Raw genomic sequence first — 24,570 nt, 5'->3', positions numbered from 1 at the left:
AACAGTAGTCCACCAGGCTCCTCTGTCCATGGAATTTCCCAGGCAAGACTACTGGAGAACATTGCCCTTTCCTTCTTCAGGGGATCTTCTCGACCCAGGGATCAAACTCACATCTCCAGCATTGCAGGGGATTCTTCACCTGCTGAGCCACTAGGGATCTCTTAAACTCACCTCTATCAGGCTTCTGCCCTTTCCCTCTAATCTTCTCAGAGGCAATGACAGTTAATAGTTCAGTAAATGTTTCCAGAATTTTTTCTCTGCAGATACAAATATACCCCAATATGTTTAAAAACTAGTTATCTCTGTGTGGTGAGATAACACATGACTTTTCTTTTTTCCTTTATAATGTTTTGGTACTGTCTGAATTTTTTTATTATATAATAAGCCTGTGTTACTTTTATAATCAAAGGGGGAAAAGCTGTTTTCATTTTGATAAAGTTACTATCTTAGCCTTAAGAACACTACATCTGTGGCTTTGCTTTTAAAATGAAGCGTTAGAAATATAACTAGAATAAATGAAGGTGTTCACTTTCAATAGGGAAAAAAAAAAAGTCTACTAAAATAGGCAGCAGCCCCTCATCCCAGAGTTGCATTTATTTGGATGACGTTTTATGAGTGTAGCTTCTATACTGGTTTTTCTAGCTAGAGATTATGATAGGGGCGGGTAGATGACAGGGAGAAGAATAAATGGTAAAGCTGCCGCAGATGCTGCTAAGTCGCTTCAGGCGTGTCCGACTCTGTGCAACCCCATAGACGGCAGCCCACCAGGATCCTCCGTCCCTGGGATTCTCCAATCAAGAACACTGGAGTGGGTTGCCATTTCCTTCTCCAATGCATGAAAGTGAAAATTGAAAGTGAAGTCGCTCAGTTGTGTCCGACTCTTAGCGACCCCATGGACTGCAGCCTACCAGGCTCCTCGGTCCATGGGATTTTCCAGGCAAGAGTACTGGAGTGGGGTGCCATTGCCTTCTCTGAAATGGTAGAGCAGAGGGTCTCAAATGATGGAACCATAGACATGAGAGGTCCAAAAGACTCCTTGAGGTCATGAAAGAGATCCTCCATTCACCTGATATACCTTCTCAAACTCCAACACACACCTTTATCAACAGACTGGGACCCTCATTAACCCCTTCCTGCACTGAGTCTTCCATGCTCCTCATTCCCAGCTGGGCCCCCTTCATCACCACCTTCCTTTTGAATGATTCCCACTCCGTCTCTTTCTTCTCCTGACCTGAACAGATCTGTCATTTACCTTTCTGTTTATGAGATAAAATTCATTCCCTGCTTTAAACAGAATAGTTAGAAACACAGTATGGAGGCGATAAGTTTATGAAGTCCAAAATACTTTTTAAAGCGAAGTATTTTTAAGAGGTTGAGAATATTTTCAAGAGCATTCTTATGAAGCTGAAAACACAGAACTCTGCAATGACCTACAGAACTACCTTTGCTGAATCAGATCTAAGTCAAAGCCGATCATTTGTTATAAAAAAGAAAAGGACACAAATGGGAAAAGGTCTGAAGGGTATGCGACATAATATTAACAGTAGTTTCATCGGGGCTGCTGCAGGAAGTGTTAATCTCCTTTCCTATAAAATTGGATTTTCTGTTCTATAAATGTACACATGAATTGAATATATGCCCAAAGAGAAAAGGGGGAAGAGATGAAAAGCTAGAGGAAGGAAAGAAGCAGCAGAGAAGTGAAGTGAAGACAAAGAAACCACTGGACTAGTCCATGCTGAAAAGGAACAGGAGAGATGGGACTAAACCACAGTCCCCATCTCAATCCTGCAAACCCAGGAGAGTTCCCTGCTTTGTTCTGGGAAGTCCGGCTAACGGACTCTAGCCAAGTCCAGCACAGTTGAAATGCATAAATGTAACCATATAAAAGAAGAAATTAACAGCTTTATCCTGGGAGTGGAGGTGGAGGAGTACCCTCAGGAATGCTGATATTCCCAGAGCCGCTTCTCTCCACCTTTGTGTTTGCATCACAAGCTCCAGGAGCCCCTGAAGCTATCCATTTTCGAGAAGTAAATCTCTTGGATGGATACCTTCTGTTCACGGGCTGGAGAGGGAAGGTGCTGGGCTGTGTGTTGGAACTCCCAGCCAGAGAAGACAGCTATCTCTTCTGGCACAGGTTCTCAGGGATGAGACCATGTCTAGTGGGGATTCTCTCCAGATTCGACAGCCTTGGCCCTACCCAAAAACGCAGCTTTGTTTTCACCATACATCACTCATCCTGGGATCTTTCGTTTTTCCTTTCAAGCATCCACAGGTCAAATACTGTGTGTTCCCAACAGTCTGAACTTCTTGGACCAGCAAAGGGGACATTCATTTTGCTCAGCACTCCTTTCACATTTCTATTGTGTTCAATTTCCCACTCCCCCTACCCAAGTCCCCAGAGAATAACTTCTTCCTTGTTTTAACAACTTGGACCACGGTCAAGGTTGATGTGTTTCTCCATTTTGCAGGATATTTTCTTCAGAAGAGACAAAACAGAGGCTGACAGAGGAGCTGGGCTTGGGAGCAGTGTTAGGAAATCAGCAGGCATTAGGAACACACACAAAAAAAATGCTTCTAAAGAAATACAAAGCAGACAACAATGCAAGGTGCCACACACGAAATTATTCAGAAAAGTAGACTAGTGCTGAGAAAGATTTCCCTGCAATTTTTTCTTCCAATGACCCACTTAGAAAATTTAACTTCATTGTTTGTAGGTAAGGAAAGCGGTTAAGAGTTAGGAAAGTAGCTTCATAAAGTATCTTCTCTTTGACTTAAACTGAAATACAACATTCTCCCAGTTGACGTCATAAAAGCAGCTCTGATCCCTATGGGCATGCAGAGATGAAAATGACTAAAGGGAGAAGGAGAGACAGGAGTAAATCAGTGGCAAGATTCTTTCCTCCCCCTTGTGTGGGTGTTTAGTCGTTCAGTCGTGTCCGATTCTTTGCGACCTCATCAACTGTTGCCTGCCAGGCTCCTCTGTCCATGGGATTTTTCAGGCAAGAATACTGGAGTGGTTGCTATTTCCTCCTCCAGGGGACCTTCCCAACCCAGGGATCCAACTTACCTCTCCTGTGTCTCCCACACTGCAGGCAGATCAGGGAAGCCTCTCCTCACCCATGTTTCATGTTTTCTTCTTATCTTGCCCTTGCTCTCCCTAAAACTCTATCCCCACCCAGGATAACACTGCTCCCCAACATCTAATGAAAGATGTCTCTGTGGACTTGCTTGGGACACAAGGAAACAAACTTATTCTTTTTTTAAAAAGTATGATTTTCAAGGAAAGAAGATGTGAACAAATAATTAGTGGGTATTAGTCTCAGGTACACAATCTTTTAATACAAATGCAATGATGCTTCTTTCTTTTATGACTTATTTAGAAATTACATCCTTTTTCCCCCCAAAACATGACTCAGACATCCAGTTTTCCTGTTACAGATCTACGATGTCACCATGACTTTTCACACCACTGACTTCAGATAGTGTCCAGACACTAGTTATGGATTAATGCAAAAATACAGTTAGTTCTCTTTGTCTTTCTTCACAGAGTATCTTTGCCCAAATTTTCCATGAACAGCCTTTTCATACCATGACAAAGGAAAACAAATTTGGTACAGAGAATAAAGACAGCTACTCAGATTATGCACCCCCTGGGGAAATCCACTTTCTACTGGGATATTAATTTCAATTGTATCCAGTTCTCAGCTGTTCATGGGCTTGAAGGAAAGAGCTAAGGAGTTGCTATTTTTAGAGCTAAAAGAGAGGCAATTTGTGGGTCATGATACATTATCAAGTTGTAAAATCACAACCAGCATTTTTTAAGATGATATGCAATAAAGTAGAAAACATCAGTAAGTAAAGCATGTAGTATTGTTTTGTGAAAATGTGTGTGTATGTGTGTGTTGTGTATATTCGGTCTCAGTGTAAAGGTATTTTTAACTGTGGTCACAGTCTAAAAAGTTTAAGAAAAACTCTAACCTAGAGCCCAGGTCCTACAGTCAGACAGAAGTGGGTTCCAACATGGCTCTGACACTTACTCGCTAAGTGAACTTGGTTAGGCAGCATCACCTCTCAAGCCCTCATCTGAAAAGACGTGTGTGACTACAGGATTGTCGTGAAAACAAAAGAGAAGTACATAAAGCCCTTCACATCTAGCCAAATAAGGTTCACATCCACCTTTAGATAAATATTCAATTCCCACACAGAAGCAAACACTTAGCTGACTTACAGTATGTGCCAAAGAGATTAAAAACCCAATGTGAGAGAAGATATTAACAACCGAGACAATTGTAACTTTTTGTTCTCCAAAGAGTTACAGTCCTCTTCAATAAGACTATCTACTGGGAGTCAGTTGATGCTTTTCACACAGCTCTCTGAATAAAGTATTCAAGAAGTACGTTTTAATTTCGAGAATCCTTTTCCAAAATGTAAACACCAGATCAATGAAAACTCTTCTAGTTTTTGTTTCTTATACAGGACTGAACAAAACAAATTTATTCACACTTAGCACTACATCCTTATAGCTTCTGACTCCCTAGCAAGTGATTAATACCATGTGGCTGAAGATCTTAAAAGATACCAGGATTATCTCACCAATGGAAAGACCCAGATTAAAATATATGCCAAGATTCTTTATACATAATTTTTGTAATTAAGTAAACAAACCAATCCTATATTCCATCATGAAGAACTTAAAAAAACTGAAACATACTCCTCACTTCACAATCATATTCTATTCTTGGCATGCAGTTTGGGGAGAGTTACTGAATTCTGAGAGGAGAAGGGAAAAGAAAAGTAAGGGATTCAGAAAGAAAGGCTGGGACCAGGAAAGATAACATAAGTTGCAAGTAGGTGGAAAGATACAATGCTGAAATTGTCATCAACCCTTGGATGGAAGTGGGGAGAGAAAAATTCCCAATCAACAGCAGGCTTTTATACTTTGGGTCTAGAGAAAGAAAGTAGAGATTTGGTTAAAAGAGTTGAAAAACTGGGGGCTAGGTATGGAAAGAAGGCTCTAATAGTTTTAGAAGATGAAAAACAACTTTGCTGATCACCAAAGGATGATCCAAAACACAGCACAGAACCAACAAAAGAAGGGCCAGAAGAGGGAGGCTGGTTCTGGTGTTTAAGCAGAGAAAACAAAATCAAAAGAAACAGTTACAAAAATGTCCCAGGGTTCAGGCTGTTAAGGCTGGGGAAAACACAGATGTTTAGGAATTCTCAAAAGTCTCTGCAGAAAGTCTGACCATAGATTTGGGGTAAAAATTAAGTTCTCCCTGAGAGATTTAAAGGTAAATAGAGAAAAGGCAAGTTAAGTATGGCTGAAAGATTTGACTGATGTAACAGAAATATGTGTAATACCACAAATTAAATATTTTTTGAAACATTTGCCAGGAAATGAGCAGGGTTCCTAAGGCATCATTTCTTAAATTGTTTTCCAGGGGTATGCTGATGAGAAATGTCACCACCTCCATTTTTACCCACATACATATCTACAGTAAATAAGAGGAGGCAGAGAGAGAGAAAAAAAAAAATGGATCGCTTCTTCCCATCCCTGTGCACCAGCTGCTGCCCTGATTACCCGTCATCAGTCCTAACTCCTGCATCACCCCAGCTGCCAGTCAACAAGGCCTACACCGTTTGCTTTGCCATCAACGCATCGTCCACTCACTTGCTCTGCCCTTCTGTCCATTTCACTGAGCTGGAGCTCCCAGCAGCAACTCTAGAAGAAAAGAAGAGGTGGGGATGGGGACTGGAGCGTGCCCGGCTCCAGCACGCCCAGATCCCACAATCCAATGAGAAGCCACGAAATACACGGATTCGAGGGGCCGGCTGGTCAAGAGTGCTGAACTGGGTCCCTGATCCCACTCGGGCCGATGGTGGGGGTGGGGAGTAGAAGGCCCCACGGGGGGACTGGAAAGAGCCTTTGCTTTGGAATCAGAAGCGGACTTGGAGTCGCAGCTCTATCACACACAGTATGATGTGAGCTTGGGAAATTACTTAAATGTCTGAGCTTGACGAACTTCTTTGAAAAACAGGATAACAGTGCCTAGGAGGCATCATAATGCCATCGGGAAGATTGGATGAGGGGACCCAGATGAGTATCTGTTACACCACAAGGGCTTCATGAATGTCATATCCGACGGCCTATCCACTCAGATTCAAAACTAAAAATGACTTCTTTTACTGTTTAAAGCAAGTCCCACCTTGCTTTTTTTCATTTCCAGGTGCAGAGAATTGCCCCTACCTATGTTTGACTGCTGTGTTCTCTGTATTCTGGTTGTGTATCAAATGTGATAAAAGCCTCCTGAGGCAACCAGGTGTGCCCACATCTGACTTTGGATGGTCCAAATCACCTTCAGCTACGAGTTTAGATCTTGGACTTTGTAAACTCAAAGCATTTCTCGGGAGGATGAGGTAATGATTAACCTCGATGATATCACAAGCAAAACATAAATATTAAACAAGGTTGAATGGACACAACTTTGAGGAACTCTAAAACATTCAATAAGGAAAGGCCATATGGAGTTTTCCCAGTATTCTCAACCCCCTCAATCTAGACAAAAACATCCCCTAACTATATTTCTAAAAATTTAATACTGAACAAAACTGATCAACTGGGAGAAGGAGGAAAGCATCCTAATTCTGTAGAGAGCCACGCCTATTCTACAACTGTGCTCTCTTCCTACAGTATAAGGACCTTGGTTCAAACAGGTGCAAGTTGAAGGGGAACAGTAGAGAAGAACTTACCCCTTCAATGTGGCTCCTAAGTTCATCTGATTCCAGGTCATGCATTCAAGTTGGGAGGTCATCTGGTATAAATTGTCACTGTCAGGAAAACGTCCAGAGTTAGAAATTCATACTATACAACATATATATGTGCAATTTTTTTTTCCAAAAAGCAATAGACTTTTAACTTTTCTTTACAGTGAAAGCTTCCCCATTTTCCAGAATGGACAGAATACATGAGTCTAAAATTATTTTTATTTCATCCCACTGATCTCCACATGTCATTCACCTCACAGCAGAAAGGATGTGAGAACAATTTGGAAGCCCTTTAAAAACCTTAGTAGAGCAAACACTGAAGTTTCTAAAGAGGTATTAAACCTCTGAAGGGAAGAGGCTAAAGGGAGTGAAACTTTGAAAGGCAACACAGGCTGGATAGCTCAACATTAAAGTTAAAAGCCTGGAGCTGAAAGTAGAAAGACAGCAGATTAATTATTCGTGAAAAGGCCATTAACTTGTTTTAATCAAAAGGATAAGTATCATGTGGATTATGAGGGCCTGAAAAGTCAAAGAGTGATGGGTGATGGATGGTCTAATACTCAAGGATGTGACAAGCAGAAGAAAGAGGATGATAAACTCTAGATACAACTCAAGGAATCATTCTCTATAAATTTTATGGTCATGGTATAAGTCAAAGGAAGTTTTTTTTTCAAAGGCCCCAACCCAGACCTTTATTATATAATCGAGAACAATGGCTGATCATTTACATTAAGACCCCAAAGGAAAACTGTATCACCATATAAACCAATCAAAAATTATTCTCTTTTTTTCACATACAACTTTTAAAACCATGTTTATTGCATATGTCTTAAAACACTTCTCTAAATGCATTATAGAAGAGCTATCACATTTATTTCCTAAAATAACACTCTTCTCAAAAGTATCCTGCATGGTACAACTCAACATCTTTATTACATGCCTTTATTTTTACTAATTCATTAATTTCATATTTCAATTTCATCTCCTTCCTAGAAAACTAACATAACAACTGATCACCAGAAATCTCCTAAAAAGCCAAGTTCTATTAGGGATACATTTAGTCCTGAAGAAAATGGTTAATTATGAAATTTGAGACCCGAGAGATGAATGGTTTTGTCTGGGAACCTTTGGTCTAAACACATTACAGACCATTTCCATTCCACCTCCATGGCAGAAGGGAAAGAAGGTAAGAAGCTTTCAGTATCTAATGTGTGTGATACCAAATCGCAAATTCTGGACAATCTACACCTTGTCACCGCATTCCTTTGGGCTGCTTCCTCCACCGGGCAGAGGCAACACCAAAGTTTAATTAAGAGAAGGTTTTGTCAGGCCAGCCAAACTGGGAACCTATGGAGGGGTGAGGGAAGTAACAGCATGTATCCCTTGGAATAAATGAACCTTGTGCTCTCTCTCAACATCGCTTGATAAATCACGGTAGAGTCCATCTGCCTCTCATAGAATGACTCTGAAAATTATTTGGAAGTCTTTAGTGGCGGGTACACAGAATAAGGAGGAAATCAGATTCCAGGAGGGAATTTTACATATGAAATGTGAAGTGACTTCAAACTCCAAGTATGTGTAGTTTCATTAGTCAGCGCCTATCTGGACCCCATCATTCATCCCCGTGTCCAACTGGCTATTATGCTACTACAATATACTACATATCAATGAAAAAAAAAGATTAGTTTCTCCGGCAGCTTCTCTGTTCGCAGCAGCGGCCGGTGCTGGTCTGTGCCACTACATTTCGCAATTCCATGAATTCTTGCTGTAAGGCCTGTGTAATTAATTCCTGAAGGACCCCAATTTTTATTAAAAGTGCCAGCCTGCTGTATTTAACACAGAAGAGTTTCTTGAACTTTCTCTGGGCTGACAGTTCATTAATAAGCGGCCTCCTCCACAATCTCTACTGGTTTTTGTTCTTCTGTGCCTTTTCATCAAGCAATCCATTTATTAATCTTGCCATTAATCTCAGCCAACAGGCATTGTATTCCCCAGGCGGCTCTCTGCTTTTGTCACTGATTTTTTAAAAATTGTTCACCAACTAAAATCACTCAGCCCCAGCTGACAATTTTCCTAGGTCCTACTGGAATTGCGATCTTTCTGAAATTATTTCATCCTTGCATAAGACTAACAACATTGTAGTTTTCAAGAGGTCTGAGAAGCAAGGTGAGTGACAGGAGTTTATACATATGGGTCAATGAGTCCCAAATATCTAACTTTATGATTCTGGAATTTTCTCACAGACTTAAAGAATAGTCCAACAGATTCCTAAAGAGAAAATAATTTTTTAAGTACATTTTCTTGGCCCCCAGAAAGCAAACCTTCTTAAATACAGAATCTATGCCTTATATATGTATCTTCCTAGTGGGGGCTTCAAAATCCTCTCTACTGCATTGCTTAATAGGAAGCCACTAGTGAGACATGGCTGTTTAGAACCTGAAATATGGAGAGTGCCACATGCTGAAATAAGAGTTGGGCTCTTGGGGTTAAATAGAATATTTAAAAAATTTTCTGTTTCTAATTTTTTAAATGTGGCTACTGGTAAACTTAAAATTAAGTAGATGACTTGCATTATGTTTCCACTGAGCAGGGTTCCTCTATAAGTTTTAGGACTCTGAGCAAATCAGTTCAGGTCTCTGCACCTCAGTTTTCTCATCTGTTAAATGGGAATTTTAATCTCAGTCGGTCTAACTTTACAGGGATGTTGTGAAGCTCTAATAATAACTCTTTCAAGACTACACAGATAACATATTTCACTTTTTCTAACCCATCAGATTTTGTACAGTACATTCACACATCACCAATATTCCTCATAACAACTCTGTGAGGCAGGCGTAATTATGACTGCCTTATGGTCATCATTTATCAGAGGAGGATGAGGCTCAGAGACTTGCCCAGTGCTGACCGGCCTGATACCCCTGGTGCTCCACCCTGCCCTGCCCTTTTAATGGATTCTTGGCATTATTTGAACTCTGAGCCTTGTTCTTTCTCTGCTATTTAAACAACAGTAAAAACAATACAATAATAATACAGATAGGAGTCTGGAGGTGAAAGAGAATAGAGTGCCAGGGTCCCAGGAGGACCCCCACGTCTGGATTTCAGTAGTCCTGATAATCGTTCAGTCTGCAAATCCTCGTAAGAGGAGAGATGGTGAAAAGGGCCAAAGGAGAAGGGCTTTCAGAAAATTACCAAGCAAAAACCAAACAAAAGACAAGAAACCAAATAGATTTCCTGAGGCTGGCCATAGAATCAGAGCCCAACTTTAACCACATCCTGCCTTCTGCTGGCCGGGGCACCTCAGCGGCTCAGTCAGTCAGCTTGGTTGGCACCGTCTTCCAGCTGGAAGTCAATGACAGTAATGACAATAGCTGCTGCTGGGAGAGAACAAAATGTGAATCTGAGCTAAAAATACTGGCCCGAGCTCTGATCGCTGCAGGCGATCGGTCAACACCCAGCTCTCATCATGAAAACCCACAGAAAGAGGCAGCACCAGTTAAGGAACACATGACCCCTGGCAAACAAAGCATCTAATTACTAAATAACCACTGTAGGTGTCGACCACCTCATTCCCAGAGGAGGCCAGATAAGCAGGTGGTTTGGCTCACAGCGACCGCAGTGGTCACGTAGGCATTTCAGCTCCCCATCTAACTCTGTCTGCTCAGAAAGGAACTCTGAAATTGCCGGCTGCCAAAATATATTCCAAAAGTCATGATGCCTTTTATATTTTCTTTTAAGTAGATCTTGAAATTTAAAAAAAAAGTCACTGTTTTCCTATGTAAGAAATGTTTGAAGTTGGAAGCAAGGGAGAGAGGAAAGAAACTTCTATAACTGGGATTAATGCAAGTTGGAGTAAAATAAAAGGAAGTCAGTCGTAGCAAGAAGGGGAACTTAAAAGGAAATCAGTAGTAGATCATATAGAGTTTGTTTTGGCCTGGACTGCAGGATTACTGAGTTCTCGACCTCTGCACAAAAAGAAAGGAAGAGAAAAGCTCTCTGCTGTTATCTGGACCAGAACTCCCTCACTCTTCAAATGCATGTGTAATTCAAGTACATTTTCATCTTTAAGTGTGTTTAAGTATATTCAGAAGAATGAGGTAGAAAAATCCTTGTTACCACTGGATTGGGACTGCCAAAGACTGATTAAGACTGAAGTCGCCTCTGCCAGATAGTGGTTGTTGTTTAGTCACTGAGTCGTGTCCAACTCTTTGTGACCCCTCGGGCTGCAGCCCACCAGACTCCTCTGTCGATGGGATTTCCCAGGCAAGAGTACTGGAATGGGTTGCCATTTCCTTTTCCAGGGGATCTTCCTGATCCAGGGATCAAACTCACATCTCCTACCCTGCAGGCGGGTTCTTTACCACTGAGCCACCAAGGAAGCCCTCTGCCAGATGGTTATCAGCTGGCAAACCAGCATCTTGGTTGAAGAAAAGTCTTTCCCGGGGTGAAAAAAAAATTCCCAGTAAGAAAAAAGCACATGTAAGTGGCATCTGTGCTCAGAATTCATGTTCCCAGAGTTTTCTGTAATAGCTCTGCCCCACACTTCTACCTGATAACCAAGGCCCATGCACCGAGGCTGCAGCCAAATTTCCACGAAGACCTTTTCCTGCGTTCTTTCCTCCGAGGCGCCATGGAGGCGGCCTGTTCAATAATTTCTGCCCAGCAGGCCATGGTGAAAAATCATTTTACAGTCAATCTCTTGGTATTGTCATTTCTCTCTTGCTCACCAGTGAACCAAAGAAAAACCCACCGGGGCTTTAACTTCTATTCATAAACACTTGATCAGCACAAAAGTTGCAGGAATATTTGAAATTAGGTTTTTCCTGCTCCCTGGAGACAAGTTCAAATCAAGCCTTTCTTTGATAACACTGCCCACCACCCTGGAAACCATTTCAGACTTTCTGCCTTCATGTCTACCTATATGGGAAGTAAGTATTGTCTTCAGTGAAGCTTGTACAGCATATCAAGTATTTGTAGACGTACATGTAAAAAGAGACATTATTAATTATGATTTTATTTCTTCAGGTGAGAGCTCTTCTCTGATTTAATTCTACACTGAAGGCCAACCTAAATGGCAGATCATGTACTTCCCACTGACTGAATTCCCCAGAAGCTCTATAAGCTGCTAGAAACTTCTCTCACACAAAAGACAATCTGTTCCTCACTGGTGAATCATCACCATTCAATCAAAAATATTCAAATCAGCAACTACTGCTTCTGCATTTGAAGTTTTACTTGACAAGGGAACAAAGGAAATAAGCATTCTCGTTTAAATTGGTAGCACAGTTACTAAAAATGGAAACGCAAATCTAGTAAAAGAACAAAATGAAAAGGAAACTATCGTGTCTAAAAAGATTAGTGCGTGTGGGAATATTTTTCAGGCCCAGAACTCCTTTTCAAAGTAGCTGTGAGAATCAACCCATGAAATGGGCATGGTCAAGGACTGCTGGCTTTAAGGGGCTCCGAAAGCAGCGGGAATGAAAGGACTTGTAGAAGAGGATGCAAGGGAAGTGAGTGGGGAAAGCCCTGCAAGCTGCCTGTTGTAGGTCAACATCAGGGGAAAACTGTGCTTCATGGGGTTGGACTTCACTGCTTCTGCCCCTCATAAGAGCATGGAGGTGCCCCCTTCCCTGAGGCCTTGCTCTGGGCAAGCATAGATCAGAGTGGCCTGGAAACTGTTGCTCCGCCGGGGTCTGGATGGATGAAGAGAAAGGTCTCTGCCCTTTCAGCCTGTTTCTTTAGGAGCCTGGACTGAAAACTTCAGTAGTTCTCACTACTGGTAAAGGCAAAGCTGGAGGAGTCTGGAGTTTGAAAGACGGAGGCTTTGTAAGTTAAAGACTTCTTGGAGTGAAAGCTCAAATTAGCTCTTACAATACTCACTGATGAAAATACTGCCTCTGATCCACAGAGCGATTTTGATTGAAAAATGTGGGTAAAACGAAAGGATAATGGGGTTTCTTTCACAGATGTGAGGAATAAAGACCTTCCTCGAGCAAGACCTAGAGCTGACAGCACCTTTGGAAAGGAAAGGGTCCTTAAGCATCAGAACAGGCAGCCGGGGGCAGGGAGAGAGGACGGATGCCAGAGCCTCACACCTGTTCTGTCCCATATTGTGTCTCACCAAGCAAATTCACCTCCAAGGGCCTCAGTTTCCTCTCCTGCAAAATGGGGGTGATAACCTACTGCCTATCTCAAAGAGTCTCAGACTAAATATAAGTCTTACATTTAATTACAGATTAAATGTAAGATTAAATGCTTAGAATGGTTTCGGGAGGTAATAAGCTTATGTAAGCATTTGCTCTTATCAATTATTAACAAAGATGCTATATAAGGGGACTATTTCAGGTGGAGGACAGTGAGTGACCTGGAATCCCTTTGGGCTTTAAAGACAGACACTGAGAATCCAATCCAAGTTCTGATTCTCATTGCTAGGTAACTTGAGCAAGTTACTTTGAGTCTCTGAATCGATCTCTTCTTCAGCAGAATGGGGACTGGAGTACCGACCTCAAAGGTAATCAGAAGAATTAAATGACTCAGTTGAGCGAAGCATGTAGCACACTATGCCGCCGCATAAAATAAGCAATAAAGCCCAGTGATTATGTAATCAGGGCTCGAGCTTTCACCCAGCTATGATTGCTGGGTTCCAGAAGGGCTGAAATCTGGCTCCAGAACCCTTAGTGACCTTCAGAATAAACTCTGCCCACCCGCAATATGTGAGGTGAGGGGGGCAGAGAAGGATGGAGAAAACCATCTCTTAACACTTTCCATAAGTAGACTGGGGTCATTTTTTTATTCACTACTCATCACATCTGTATACAGCTGTACCTCCTCAGATCTGTTACCTGAAAGAGAGGAGTCACTTTACAGTTCTCTCCTAATAGAGAATTTTGAGAATTTTCTCAAAGCAAATTCACATTGTGCAGTGCTTATTTAATGTCAGTGTATATACCAAATACACTAACCCCAGACTAAATCCAAGACTGGGGAGACAGAAGCAGCTTTGGAAGCGCAGGGCAAAGAGTCCTGGCAGGCTGCCTTAGCAAGTGCAACAAGGCAAACAAAATACAAATTCAAAAAATACAAGCAGGCCTTTCCCAGGAGGTCCCAATTTTAGACAGAAAAGGGAACAGAGCCAGGGACCAGCAGAAGAACCACTGAATATCTAAGTGATTAAAGTTTAGTTGTATTTCCTATGTTTTTCAAAAACTATATTCACAAAAGCATTTAAATAACCTTTCAAACTTTTTTAGAAATAGGAAAGAAGGAAATGACACAATAGTAGTAATGAGGATGCACATATCCTAAAACATCCCTACACCTGTACATCCATCATTACTGCAGGGGAAGTATCTGATTTTTGAAAGGTGATTAGAAATGTTGTGAATTTAGGGTGAATGGAGCTTCAAAGACTCAGGCAGCACCAACTTCAAGGGAGCAAGCTTTTCCTACAGGGGTCACAAATTTTTTTTCAGGAGATGTTATTACTTAAGAAATTTTTCTATAACAAGAGAAAATGATATTTTTATGACATTCATACAAAAGTGAGCAAAGAAGTTCCAATTATGCAGAAAGAACAAAGGGATAAGCAAATAACTCTGAAAGATGAACCTGACAAAAGTGCTTTATACAGCAGCCAGTTAGAAGATGGATTAGAAAATGTGAAATTTTTACGTATAAAATGCAATCCAAGTGACTTTTCCTACTTTCATAGCAACCACAAATTCAGCCGTAAGTCAAAATCCACCACAAGGACTCAGTTTGGAGAACTGCTGTTAAGCCAGAGGTTGTGATCACTTTATCCCTGACTCCTTTCTAGGCTGTTCAGTCCCTTCTTAGAGACCCACAGCGTGAACTTAGGTTTGGAAGAGGGGGGAGTAAGAAATGTGGGTAGCTGTGTCACTACTGAACCAGACTCCAAAGCCCCCAAGTCCTCAACCTCCAAGGAGGTATCCCAGCCCATTTAAACAGCACCCATTCCAGTATCATCGTCTTCCTCTCTGCGTGGGGTGAGGCATCAACCAGGAGCCAAGGAGGAAGGACTGGGCCAAGGTCATCCCACCAGGAACCATTCCAAAGCCCGCCCCACCCCAAGGCTAGAATAAGAGCAATGCCAATCTGGAAACAGGCAGAAGCAGCTCCTCACAAAAGATGGCAATGATCCCACCATCTCAGTTTTGCTTGGGGAGGTGCTTCACAACAGAAATTTCAGATTCTGCACCCATTCCAGTGAGCTGAACCATGGCTGCCAGGAGCAGATCCCTGGGCCTGCTGTACAAAGAACAGAACTGGTTCTACCAGCTAGGGAGGGAGACAGGAGGGTGAGAAAGTGTGATCATTCAATCTCTACCTGGGCAAGTGTTAGTAGCTCAGTCGTGTCCTGACTCTTTGCGACCCAATGGACTGTAGGCCACAAGACTCCTCTGTCCCTGGGATTCTCCAGGCAAGAATAGTGGAGTGGGTTGCCATGCCCTTCTCCAGGAGATCTTCCTGAACCTGGGCAAACTGCATGCCTTTTTTTTTTTTTTTCCCTGCCCTCTCTCTCTTAAAAAAAAATCTAGTGGAGGTGGGGCATAAAGAAAGAAAAAAAAAAATAACAAAACGTGATCTTGAATCCAAGATCAGATTAGATATGCCGGATTTCCCCAGTCAAAAGGAAAGGTTTCCGAAATCTGTGTACTCCAGGCCTAGAGAAGTAGGTGGGCTGGACTCTGTCCCTCCCCAGGATGGGAGAATCAGACCAGTGTCCTAGGCTCGGCTTCCTAAACACTCCGGGGCCTTGGGGTTGGGATGAGCCGCTGTGAGCTCGGAAACGAAGACCCCTTCCCCTCCTCCACCTGTGGGACTGGAGGGCCCCCAGGCTCGGCCATTCCTTCCACCAATCTCCCAGGGCAGGCGCTTTTCCTTCCTTCATTACCTCACTACCTCCTTCCCTTGACGTCAGCCCCGGGTCTTCCAACGGAGGGGAGGGAAGATGGAGATGAGTCTGGGGCAGTCCGTATCAGGATCCCCGCAGCACCGGGTCGGGGGTAGGGGTGGAAAATGAGGTAATGCACGCCCAATCCCCGGCCTCCAAAGGCCGCGAGCGGCCACTTCCCTCCCGGCTCCAGCGGGTGTAGTTACTAGGCAACCCTATCGGCGACGCGGGATGCCGGCCAAGTTCACCCAAAGTTGAAGAATAAATTTGGGGGAAGAGAAGGTGGAGGGTGGAGCAAGCGCCGAGGAGGCACGAGGGGCAGGAAAAGAGCTTGGAGGGAGAAGCTGGTTTTCCGCCTCCCGGGAACAGGAAGAAGGGCGGGCGCGGACTGGAGCTGTCTCTCCGGGGGCACCGCAGCCGCCGGCCTGCCATCCCGCACCCAGTCCGGGGCAGCGGGGCGCTGGGGAAGACGCCCCCAGGGCGCTGCTGCAGCCGAGATTCTGGGGGACTGGGGTGGGGAGAAGGGGGTGGCCCGAATGTACGCGCCCTCGAACTGGTCCCAGAGAAAGCTGGCGAGTGTGTCCAGCGCGCGAGGAGGGGGCTGGGAAAGGGAGACAAACTGGGTGACTGGGTGGAAGTGGACCCCGTGTTTAATCCTTGATCCCGAGGAGGCTGAAGTCCTCTTAGAGCCCTTACCAAAAAAAAAAAAAAAAAATCCTCAAAGGTCCGCTCTTCAGCTGCAAACAGTAACCGCCCTTATTGATATTCAAAGTAAGGCCACCGGGAGACCGGGAAACCTACGTCTTTCAGAAAGGAGCCAAGAGATGGGCTTTAATTTGCTTCAAGGAGCCCAGTGGGTTCGAGGCGCCCGTGGCCTCCAGGGCTCGCAGGCGGGGCCGCCCGGCGGCGGACACTCCAGGGCCCGCCAGCTCGAGCACCCCCTCCGGGGTCGCGGGGACGCAGACCCGGTGCGGAGCGCCTTCCTACCTGCTGTAGGGCGTCCTCAGCAGCAGGGCCTGGCTGCCTGTGCAGCTGTCGGTGGGCGTGTGGCAGCCGTAGACTGGCGGCGGCACGGAGTACTGCTGCTCCCCTGCAGAGAGCCAGGAGAGCGGGGTGAGCGCGCGCTGAGGGCCGCGGGCGGGGCTGGGCCCCCAGGCTGTGCAGGGCGCACGGGGGCCTGGATGCCCGGGCCGTGCCGAGAGACGGGCGTCCAGATCACAGCCAGCTAAGCTCCCTTTACCTTCTTGTAAGCAGTCACCGCACAGAACACCGAAAAGACCCTCTGGACATTCGCAGTCCCGTCGGAGTAGAGCTAACATACTTGGGGGTGGGGGAAAACAATCTTTTCTTTTGCGATTAGGCTATTTCTAAAATTCTTCTAGCTGTCCTCTTCTCCCTTCCCCAATTTGCTGTGGGTTGGAAATTCCTGGGGAGGCAGGGGTGGCATGGACGAAGGGGAGAAGGCCCCCACCCCCACCCCGGCTTACCCAGCGAGCCCTGCTGGCCCATGGGGTCCTCGTGCTTGAAGGAGTGGTTGGGGAACTGCGCCGCGTGGTGCGAGGGCGTGTGCCCGTAGCTGGGTGTCCCGTCGAAGGTTACCGTGCTGTATCCTGCGGGCGAGGCCGAGAGAGAAAGAGCGTCAGCGGGGAGTCAGGGACCCTGTGAACCAGAAACCCGGAGAGCAGCGCCCAGTCCCGCATTCGGATCCCGCGCCAATCAGCCCCCAGGGAAGCCGGGCCCAGTGTGACCTCGGGACAGGCTCCCCGCCCTTTCCCGAGTAACACCCAGACCTCCCCAGAGTTTCCCAATTTATTTACGCCCGTCTTTCACGGCGTCCGCGGCTTCTGCACCGAACCTCGCCAGTATGAAAGCTTTCAGCCGCTCGGCGGAGAAAGTCGTTCTCCCCCCAAAACAAAACAGCGCGGTTCTCGCGCAGGGGCAGCGGCGGGCGACCGAAATGGATCTGCTCGGCTGACCCGGCGCTGACTCGGAGCCGTAAATCAGAGGCCCGCGCACCAACTTTCATTAATTACTCGGGGCCAGTTAAACGGCCTGGGCTTTAAATGGGGGAGAGTAATTACTGAGTAATGTTATCTGTCTGAGGCTGCGCGACCCGACACCACTGACACCCAAAGCCCTCGGGAAAGCTGGTGAGGAGAAATAAAGGAAGGGGCCTTTCAAGTTGGGCCCGCGGGCCTCGACCCTGCGCCTTACTCCGTCCTTCCTCGGATCAGCCCTGCGGATCGGACTGTGACCATCACTGCAGGGGCCGACTTCCTTGCGTCCCAGGCCGGGAAACCTGTTTGTTTCAGAGTGTGCCTGAGAGTGTACCTCCCTTTCCCTACATGGTACGCACGGGGATCAATGCCTCAGTTTCCCTACCGGGACACCGAAGGCAATGTCGCGGCATTCTTCCCCAGCTCTCCGAAGGTCGGGGCGGGGGGGTGGGGAGGGGAACACGTGTTGGTGGTTGAAAAAACGTAGACTCCTTCTGTGATTACTGTCACCAAAGTACTTGAAACATTTACCCCACTGGCTTCTGCAAAACTAGCTACCTCTGGGGAAAAAGCATCCTCCAGCTAAGATAAAGATCAGTTCTGAGTCCTGAACCCAATGATCGAGTCCCTTCCTGTGCGCAGGCTCTGTAGTCTCTGAACTGAGGTCCTGGTCAAGTGAGGAATCATATTAGTCCAGAAGCTCACATCGGCTCCCTGCAGGGTCACTGGGCTGAACCCCATCCCCCTACCCCGCCCTCGCTAGGCCCCGCCTCTTGCACTGAGCTGAGCCTCCAACCACCCCCCCTCCTCAATTCTTAGGAGTGGGGTGAGTCAAACAACCCCCCTTCTCCAACTCTTGCCCCAGGCATAATCATGGCTCTACAACAAACGTCCCTGAAGACTTAGATTGAACAGTGAAAGGTAATACCCGCGTCTTTTAAACGCCCCCCCCAAAAAAAAACAAAAACAAAAACCAAGCTTCTACAGTCCACTTCGGGGGATGTGTGTTTTGAGTGGAAGGGAGGGTTGGAGCAGGTCTTAATAAACGAATTTTACAAGTCTGTCGTACCAATTGGCGCCACAGGTTGACAACTTAAGAAGCCACCAGCTTTAGCAATTTGCATGACCCCAGAGGTCTCTATTTCTGGCCTGCTAAGTAGGCAAAGATAACCGCCGGCCCGCTAGCTGTCAGGGTGAGCACGCTGGCGCTTCCAGGCACTTCCTTCTGGGAACGGAGGCCGCGCTGTTTGAGGCCTACCAATCCGCTGACAAGCGAAATTTGGCTCGGAGCGCCCAGTTTTGCAAGGGGAAGGCTGAATGTTCAAAGAACTGCTTTTTAAATAAAGAGGAGAAACAGGAGCGACAAAAAAGTCATCTCTAGACGGAGCCTTCTCCATTCCTGAGCCGGCGGCCGGGGCATCGTGCTGTCCCCGGAGGCGGCCCCGCCACCGTTACGGGAGGCCGCTCCTGCGCGGATCGCCTCGACTCCGCGCCCCGCGAGGCTCCCAAGGCCCCCCTCCCCGGAGAGGGGGTGCACCTCGGTGAAAGCGCCCTCATAGAGGAGGGGAGAAGGCCCTTTAGATTAGAAGCTTATCGGATGCGGGACTGATTAGAGCGCGTGGCCCCGGGGCCTTGCACTGAGCCGAGCGCGGAGAGCGCGGAGGCGGGGGCCGGGGGAGGGACAGCTGCCGGCCAAAGGGGACAGCGTGTTCAAAGATTCCTTGTATTGTTACAGGCCTTAGAGGGAGAGGCTCCAGCGGCCAAGGTAGCGCCTTTCCCACGGTTCCTCTCGGCCGGGCAAAGCAGTGCAACCTTGACCGCGTGGAGCAGCGACACCCGCTTTGCGCTTCTCTCCCCCGCCCGCCGCAGCGGAGGAGTCCGGGAACAGCCTGGCCGGGCCAGGCCCCCGTGGGAGCTGACGGGTGGAGAGGACAGCGGGCTCAATCAGGAAAGTGGTCCCAAGGCCTGAAAATGATGACTCCGCAGCCGCGGCAGCGGCAGCGTACGGGGAAAGCTATCTCGCAACGAAATACCCTCTCCAAAGCGACCCGAAGGGGGCGCCCTCGGCACTAGGGCTGTGCTGGTGTCCCGGTGTGACACTAGGTGGCCGGGTGATAACCAGGTATCCTCCAGGGATAGGTTTCTGCGCGCCAGAGAGGCTGGGGAAATCGCTCAGACTCTCAAGCAGTCTTCCTTTTCCTTTTCCAAATTTCGCACTTAGTTTGGGAATGCAAGTCCTCCCCCTCCTGACAAATCCCCCACCAGTCACACACAGACTACAGTGGGTTCGGTGCCGTCCAGCAGGGAAGAGGAAATCCATTTCAACAGGGGGGCCAAGATCCCTAGAAACGGAGGTTGAAAAAGCCTAGAATGGTCTGGGTTTGAGCCCAAGTTTTGCCAGAGAGAGACCTCCTGGACACCTTATCTCTTAGAGTCTAGATTTCCTCCAGTATCAGGCTGTGAGCGTCTTGCAAAGGCTGAGACATTTCTTTCTTAACATTCAGTTTCCAGTGCCTGGCACAGAATAAGTGCTCAATAAATGTTTCCTGAATGAGTATTTAGAAGCAAGATTAGAATACCGAGTATAATATTTAAGAAACCCGAGGAAAAAAAAAAAAAAACCAACAGAGGTATGATACCTTGGAGTGGGGGGAGTGGGGAGATGCAAGAGTACCAGCAATTGTCTCCTCCCCTGAGCCATTGAAGGTTGCCCTGCCTAGACACTGGGATCCAGAATCTTGACTCCTCTCCCCTGGAACTGGCCTTGGCCAGCTGATGGGCTGTGGGGAAGGAACTCTCGCCCTTGCTTTCCCCAACTCAAGCCTCCCGCCAAGACTCCACATTCCTAGGGGAGCTGCAGGAAGCCCAGAAATCAAGAGAATAAATCTGAAATCTCAGGACCCAATCTGGTTGCCAACACCAGGGCTGAGCCACGAGTGGCTTCTGACATCCCATCCCAGCTCCCAGCTGCCAAGTGACTCACAGAGACTGGGCAAGCGTGACCCCTTATGTTTTTATCACAAGAGAAAACCTAAGCCTAAAGACAGGAACCAGCTTACAGGCTGTGGCCTGGGTCTGTGGCCTCTCTACTGAGTAATTTCCCAGGATGTTGGGGGGGGGGGGTTTCCTTTACCTATTAGTCGTGGTCCCCAGCTCCCAAGTCCCTTTTCCCTTTGACATCTCAGGCCTATCCTCTAGAGAGAAATTGAGATTTTTCCCCTTATGTGTAGTGTAGGCTGGCTAGGAAGCCCACAGTCTCAACCCTGAGACTTGAGTTGATGGAATTCTGAGCATCAGATGACCCTGTAAAAGTTTGAACACAAGGATCCAACCAAAGCCACAGAGTCCTAGTTCCAAAAACCCTATAGAACCTAGATGGACTCAAAATGATAAAGGTATTTGCACACGGGATACTTAGATCAAATGGTTTCTAAGGTGTCTTCAAATAGCACACTACCAGAGACTCGCTCACCTCACACACCTGCCTGCCAGTCTTACCCTTTTAGGTCCAACCAAGTTTAGGTGGCTGCGGCCTTCTGTGTTTAGAACCCGGGTGGGGGCGGACTTCTGTGGCATAGAACTTCAAACCAGAGTCAGACATCAGGTTGGGCATCTGGGCTCTCTTACAAGATAGAGAAACTGAGATCTGGAGATTTACCAATGGTAACACCAACGTGCTAATTAGAGGTGGAACGATCAGAGAACAAGAATCTGCAATCGTCACTGAACTGTTCCAATACTCCTTGAGTTCCAACACTAGTTTTCCTTTATGAAAGATTTAGACTGGAGGGACCTCATGGGTGGGTTTGAGGTTTTCCACAGGACATGGATCCCAGATTCCCCGAAAGAAGAGAGGAGGGTGGTTTCGATTTCGCCAGGGCTTCTGGCGGGCCAGGTGCTCTCGGCTGGGTGTGAATGGGGTCGCGCGTATCAAGACACGCGTTTAGAACTTGCGCGCGAAGGCGGGAAGAACACCGCCCTTCTTCCGCGCTTCTTGGGCGCCCCAGCACCTCCTGCAAACAGTACGCACTCTCCTGCTCCCAACCCACGCATTCCAGAAACAGACTAGTCCTAGGCCCGAGCGAATGTTTGCTCTAGGAAAAGCATCCGCCCCTGCGTTTTTAAAGCATTTCCTAAAACATTGAATCAACCACCATTGGTTTAGGTTCACAACAGCGCTGAAGTCTAATAAAATAAAATGCAGAAGTTCGGCGTGATTGATTCTGCTTTGGTCCCTGAGCAAAAGCGGACGACGGCTCAAGATGAGAAAACCACGGCTGTGTCCCTTGCTGTACGAGGACCGAAAACGGAAAATAAACCTCTCTTTGTTTTAACTTTCAAGTCTTGCAAAAATCTTTCTCCAGCTACGACCCGGGTTCAACGACGAGGAGGCGCCTGAGGCGGACTGGAAGGAAACCGGCGCTCTGGCCTCATTTTACCGCCTGTGGTAGGACCCCGTCGCGCAGAGTTTGGAATCGGATAAACGGGGTTCTGCCCCCCTGGAGCCCGCCGCACCTGAGCTGGTCCCCAGGAGCTATCCACTTCTACACTACTATACACTGGAGCCAAACGCAAACGGGGACATGGATCCAGGAAAGCCACTATTTTGTCTCCAGCTGATTCATTTACTCATTCTAGGGCTCCAAGGTACTTATGGTGCCTCTATTAGGGCCAGAGGAGCTCCTGGCATTTTTGGCGGGTAGACGCAGCAAGGGCTGCTCACCACGCGCTGGTCCCACTCTGAATCCAGGGTCTTAAAACGCCAATGCTTGCAGACGTTTGGTGGTGCCTTAGGCGACAAAACCTCTTCCCGAGGCACAGCCAGGCATTGCACCGGTTCCCGGTTCCCATTTTTATCAGGAGTAGCCTGATAATTTCCTGGGGTCCAAGGGCCCCAGATGACCTCCCGGCTCAAGCGAAGGGCCCGGTTCCCCGCCCTGGAGGATGTCAGGAACCCACGCCATGGACTTCCTCCTTTCCCTGGGCCTCTGGTCTACCCCAGCTGCGGCTTCCTCTACCCTTACAGTCCTTGGGGAGACGACCGGGTTAGAGCTGTGGTCAGGGAAGGGGTAGGACCGGGGAGTGCCCGCGCGCGGTCACAACCCAGCCGCCACCGCCCCGCGTCTAGGGGGCGCTCCCCAGCCCGCTTACCCTGGTTGCGAATAGCGGGCTGGCTCTCGAGGCAGCTGGGCAGGTAGGGCGCGTTGGGGAACATCCTGGCCTGGCCGGACGACGCCTGGCTGGGCGGAGGAGGACCGAAGGGTCCGTAGCGACAAGCTCCAGCCGTGCCGGTAAACTGGCCCGAGAAGTGGACGGTGAAGGCGCTCAAGCACTGCTCCTCGTGCGGCTCCGCGCCTCCCCAGCTCGGCTCCTGTTTGATGAAGGAGTGAGGCGGCGGCGGCGGTGGGGGTGGCGGCGGAGCCGGCGGCGGCGCAGGACCGCCCAAGGACCCGTAAGCCGAGGCGCCCGGGGGCGCAAAGTCCAGCACCGGCGCCCACTGCGCCGCGCCGCTCACGGGCAGGGCGCAACCGCCGCCGCCGCCCAGCGAGGGTACGGCCGGCAGCAGCGCGTTCAGGTCCCGCACGTCGGAGCCCATCTGCTGTGGCTCAACCCCGGACGCTCCGCGGCCCCTCCGGCTTTGCAGACGCTCGGCGCTCGACTCCGCCGCGCCTAACTTGGCCCAGATGCTTTCCGGACCCCGGAACCCCGGCAGCTGGGGCTGCTGAAGGCACCCAGGCGCGGGCGGGAGCGTGTGCGAAGACGCCGGCTCCGGGGCACACGTGGACGCCGGCTCTTGCCGCAGGAGGAAGTCCAGGATCGCGGCGAGGAGGCGGCGGGGCCCCGGCTCCTGGGCTGCCGTCCGGGTTCTGGGTGGGTGGGTGAGTGAATGAGTGGGAGGGAGGACGGGAAGGGGGGAGCGGATAGGCGGTCGAGTTGCGAGAGCCCCCGGGTGTGGGCGCTGCCTTGAACTCCTTACCCCAGCTGCCTGGCTGCCCCCAGCTTCTCAAAGCTCAAATAAGAGGGGCCGGCGGCGGGGGAGGAGGAGGAGTCAGGAGTCTCGGCGGCTCCATTCACACCGCAGCCCTAGCGGATCCAGGCAGGGCGCGCGACTCCTTGGGGGCGTCCTCGCAGTGGGGGTGGGGGGCGGGCCAGAGGGAGCCTCCCTCTCAGAGACACCCTCCTCTCCTACCGCCACGCGCTCTCCGCTGGCCTGTGGGACACAGGCCTCCCCCCCACCTCCCCTTCTCGGCCTTCGCGAGTGTGGGCGCCTCGGGGCACTGGCGAGCCGCTCCAGGTGAGCAGGGAATGTCCCCCCTGCATCCCTGTGTGGTGAGGGTGGGGATGGGGTTGTAAATCGGGGAGGGCGGGTTGGAGGGAGGGGCAGGGGGCTCCACGAGGGCGGGAACTTCGGAAAAGCTGCAGAGAACTTTCCTGGACTTCAAAAAGGCGGATTCCTTGCTTTGCGCCCGCGAGTCCGGCTCTTGCTTCTAGAGCCGTCAGACTGGACTGGTGGTCATGATCTCAGAGTCACTAGGGAGTGGGGTAGCTTTTTGTGGATTCCAGAGGCCAGACTCAGGCGTAGGTGGGTGACCTGGAGGTTGCATCAACTGTAATAAACGGAGCGTAATTCCATTGACTGGTGACATGGTGAGGTTTGCGCCCAGAGAAGGGCGGTTTCCGCGTACCTGAAATCGGTGCCAGCGACACCTCATCTCCCTTTCTAGTGAGAAGTATCTAACTCTTCGACGGTGAAGCCGGCAAAACAGAATGGCGGCTAGTTTGGGAGGAAAGAAAACCCTTAGGGAAATGCCCAGATTCCGGTCGGAGAATCCTGGCGCCGAGGGTGGAGGGTAGGGGGTGAGGAAGGTTTGGATACGAAGTCCTTGGAGGTGAGAT

General features: G+C 48.2%; 1 protein-coding gene across 4 annotated transcripts in view; it reads right to left on the bottom strand.

Moving 5' to 3' along the window:
* Nucleotides 1-23,670, bottom strand: part of WT1 (WT1 transcription factor) — a 48,067-nt gene extending 24,397 nt beyond the window's left edge. For 2 of the 4 annotated variants that reach the window (XM_065944256.1, XM_065944258.1), the window contains exons 1-4: nt 22,825-23,670; nt 17,164-17,286; nt 16,664-16,766; nt 6,751-6,828 (exon numbers count right to left, since the gene is read on the bottom strand). In XM_065944256.1, the coding sequence (XP_065800328.1) occupies nt 6,751-6,828; nt 16,664-16,766; nt 17,164-17,286; nt 22,825-23,269 (749 nt within the window). In that variant the 5' untranslated portion in view covers nt 23,270-23,670. Of the gene's footprint in view, nt 1-5,671; nt 5,723-6,750; nt 6,829-16,663; nt 16,767-17,163; nt 17,287-22,824 lie in introns of all 4 variants that reach the window. The other 2 variants (XM_065944255.1, XM_065944254.1) reach the window with 2 other exon arrangements.
* Between the last annotated feature and the right edge of the window lie 900 nt (nt 23,671-24,570).

This window comes from Muntiacus reevesi, chromosome 9, assembly GCF_963930625.1.
Source record: "Muntiacus reevesi chromosome 9, mMunRee1.1, whole genome shotgun sequence".
Lineage (NCBI taxonomy): Eukaryota > Metazoa > Chordata > Mammalia > Artiodactyla > Cervidae > Muntiacus > Muntiacus reevesi.
Note: the sequence above shows the minus strand (reverse complement) of the source record. Positions and strands in the feature narration are given on the sequence as shown.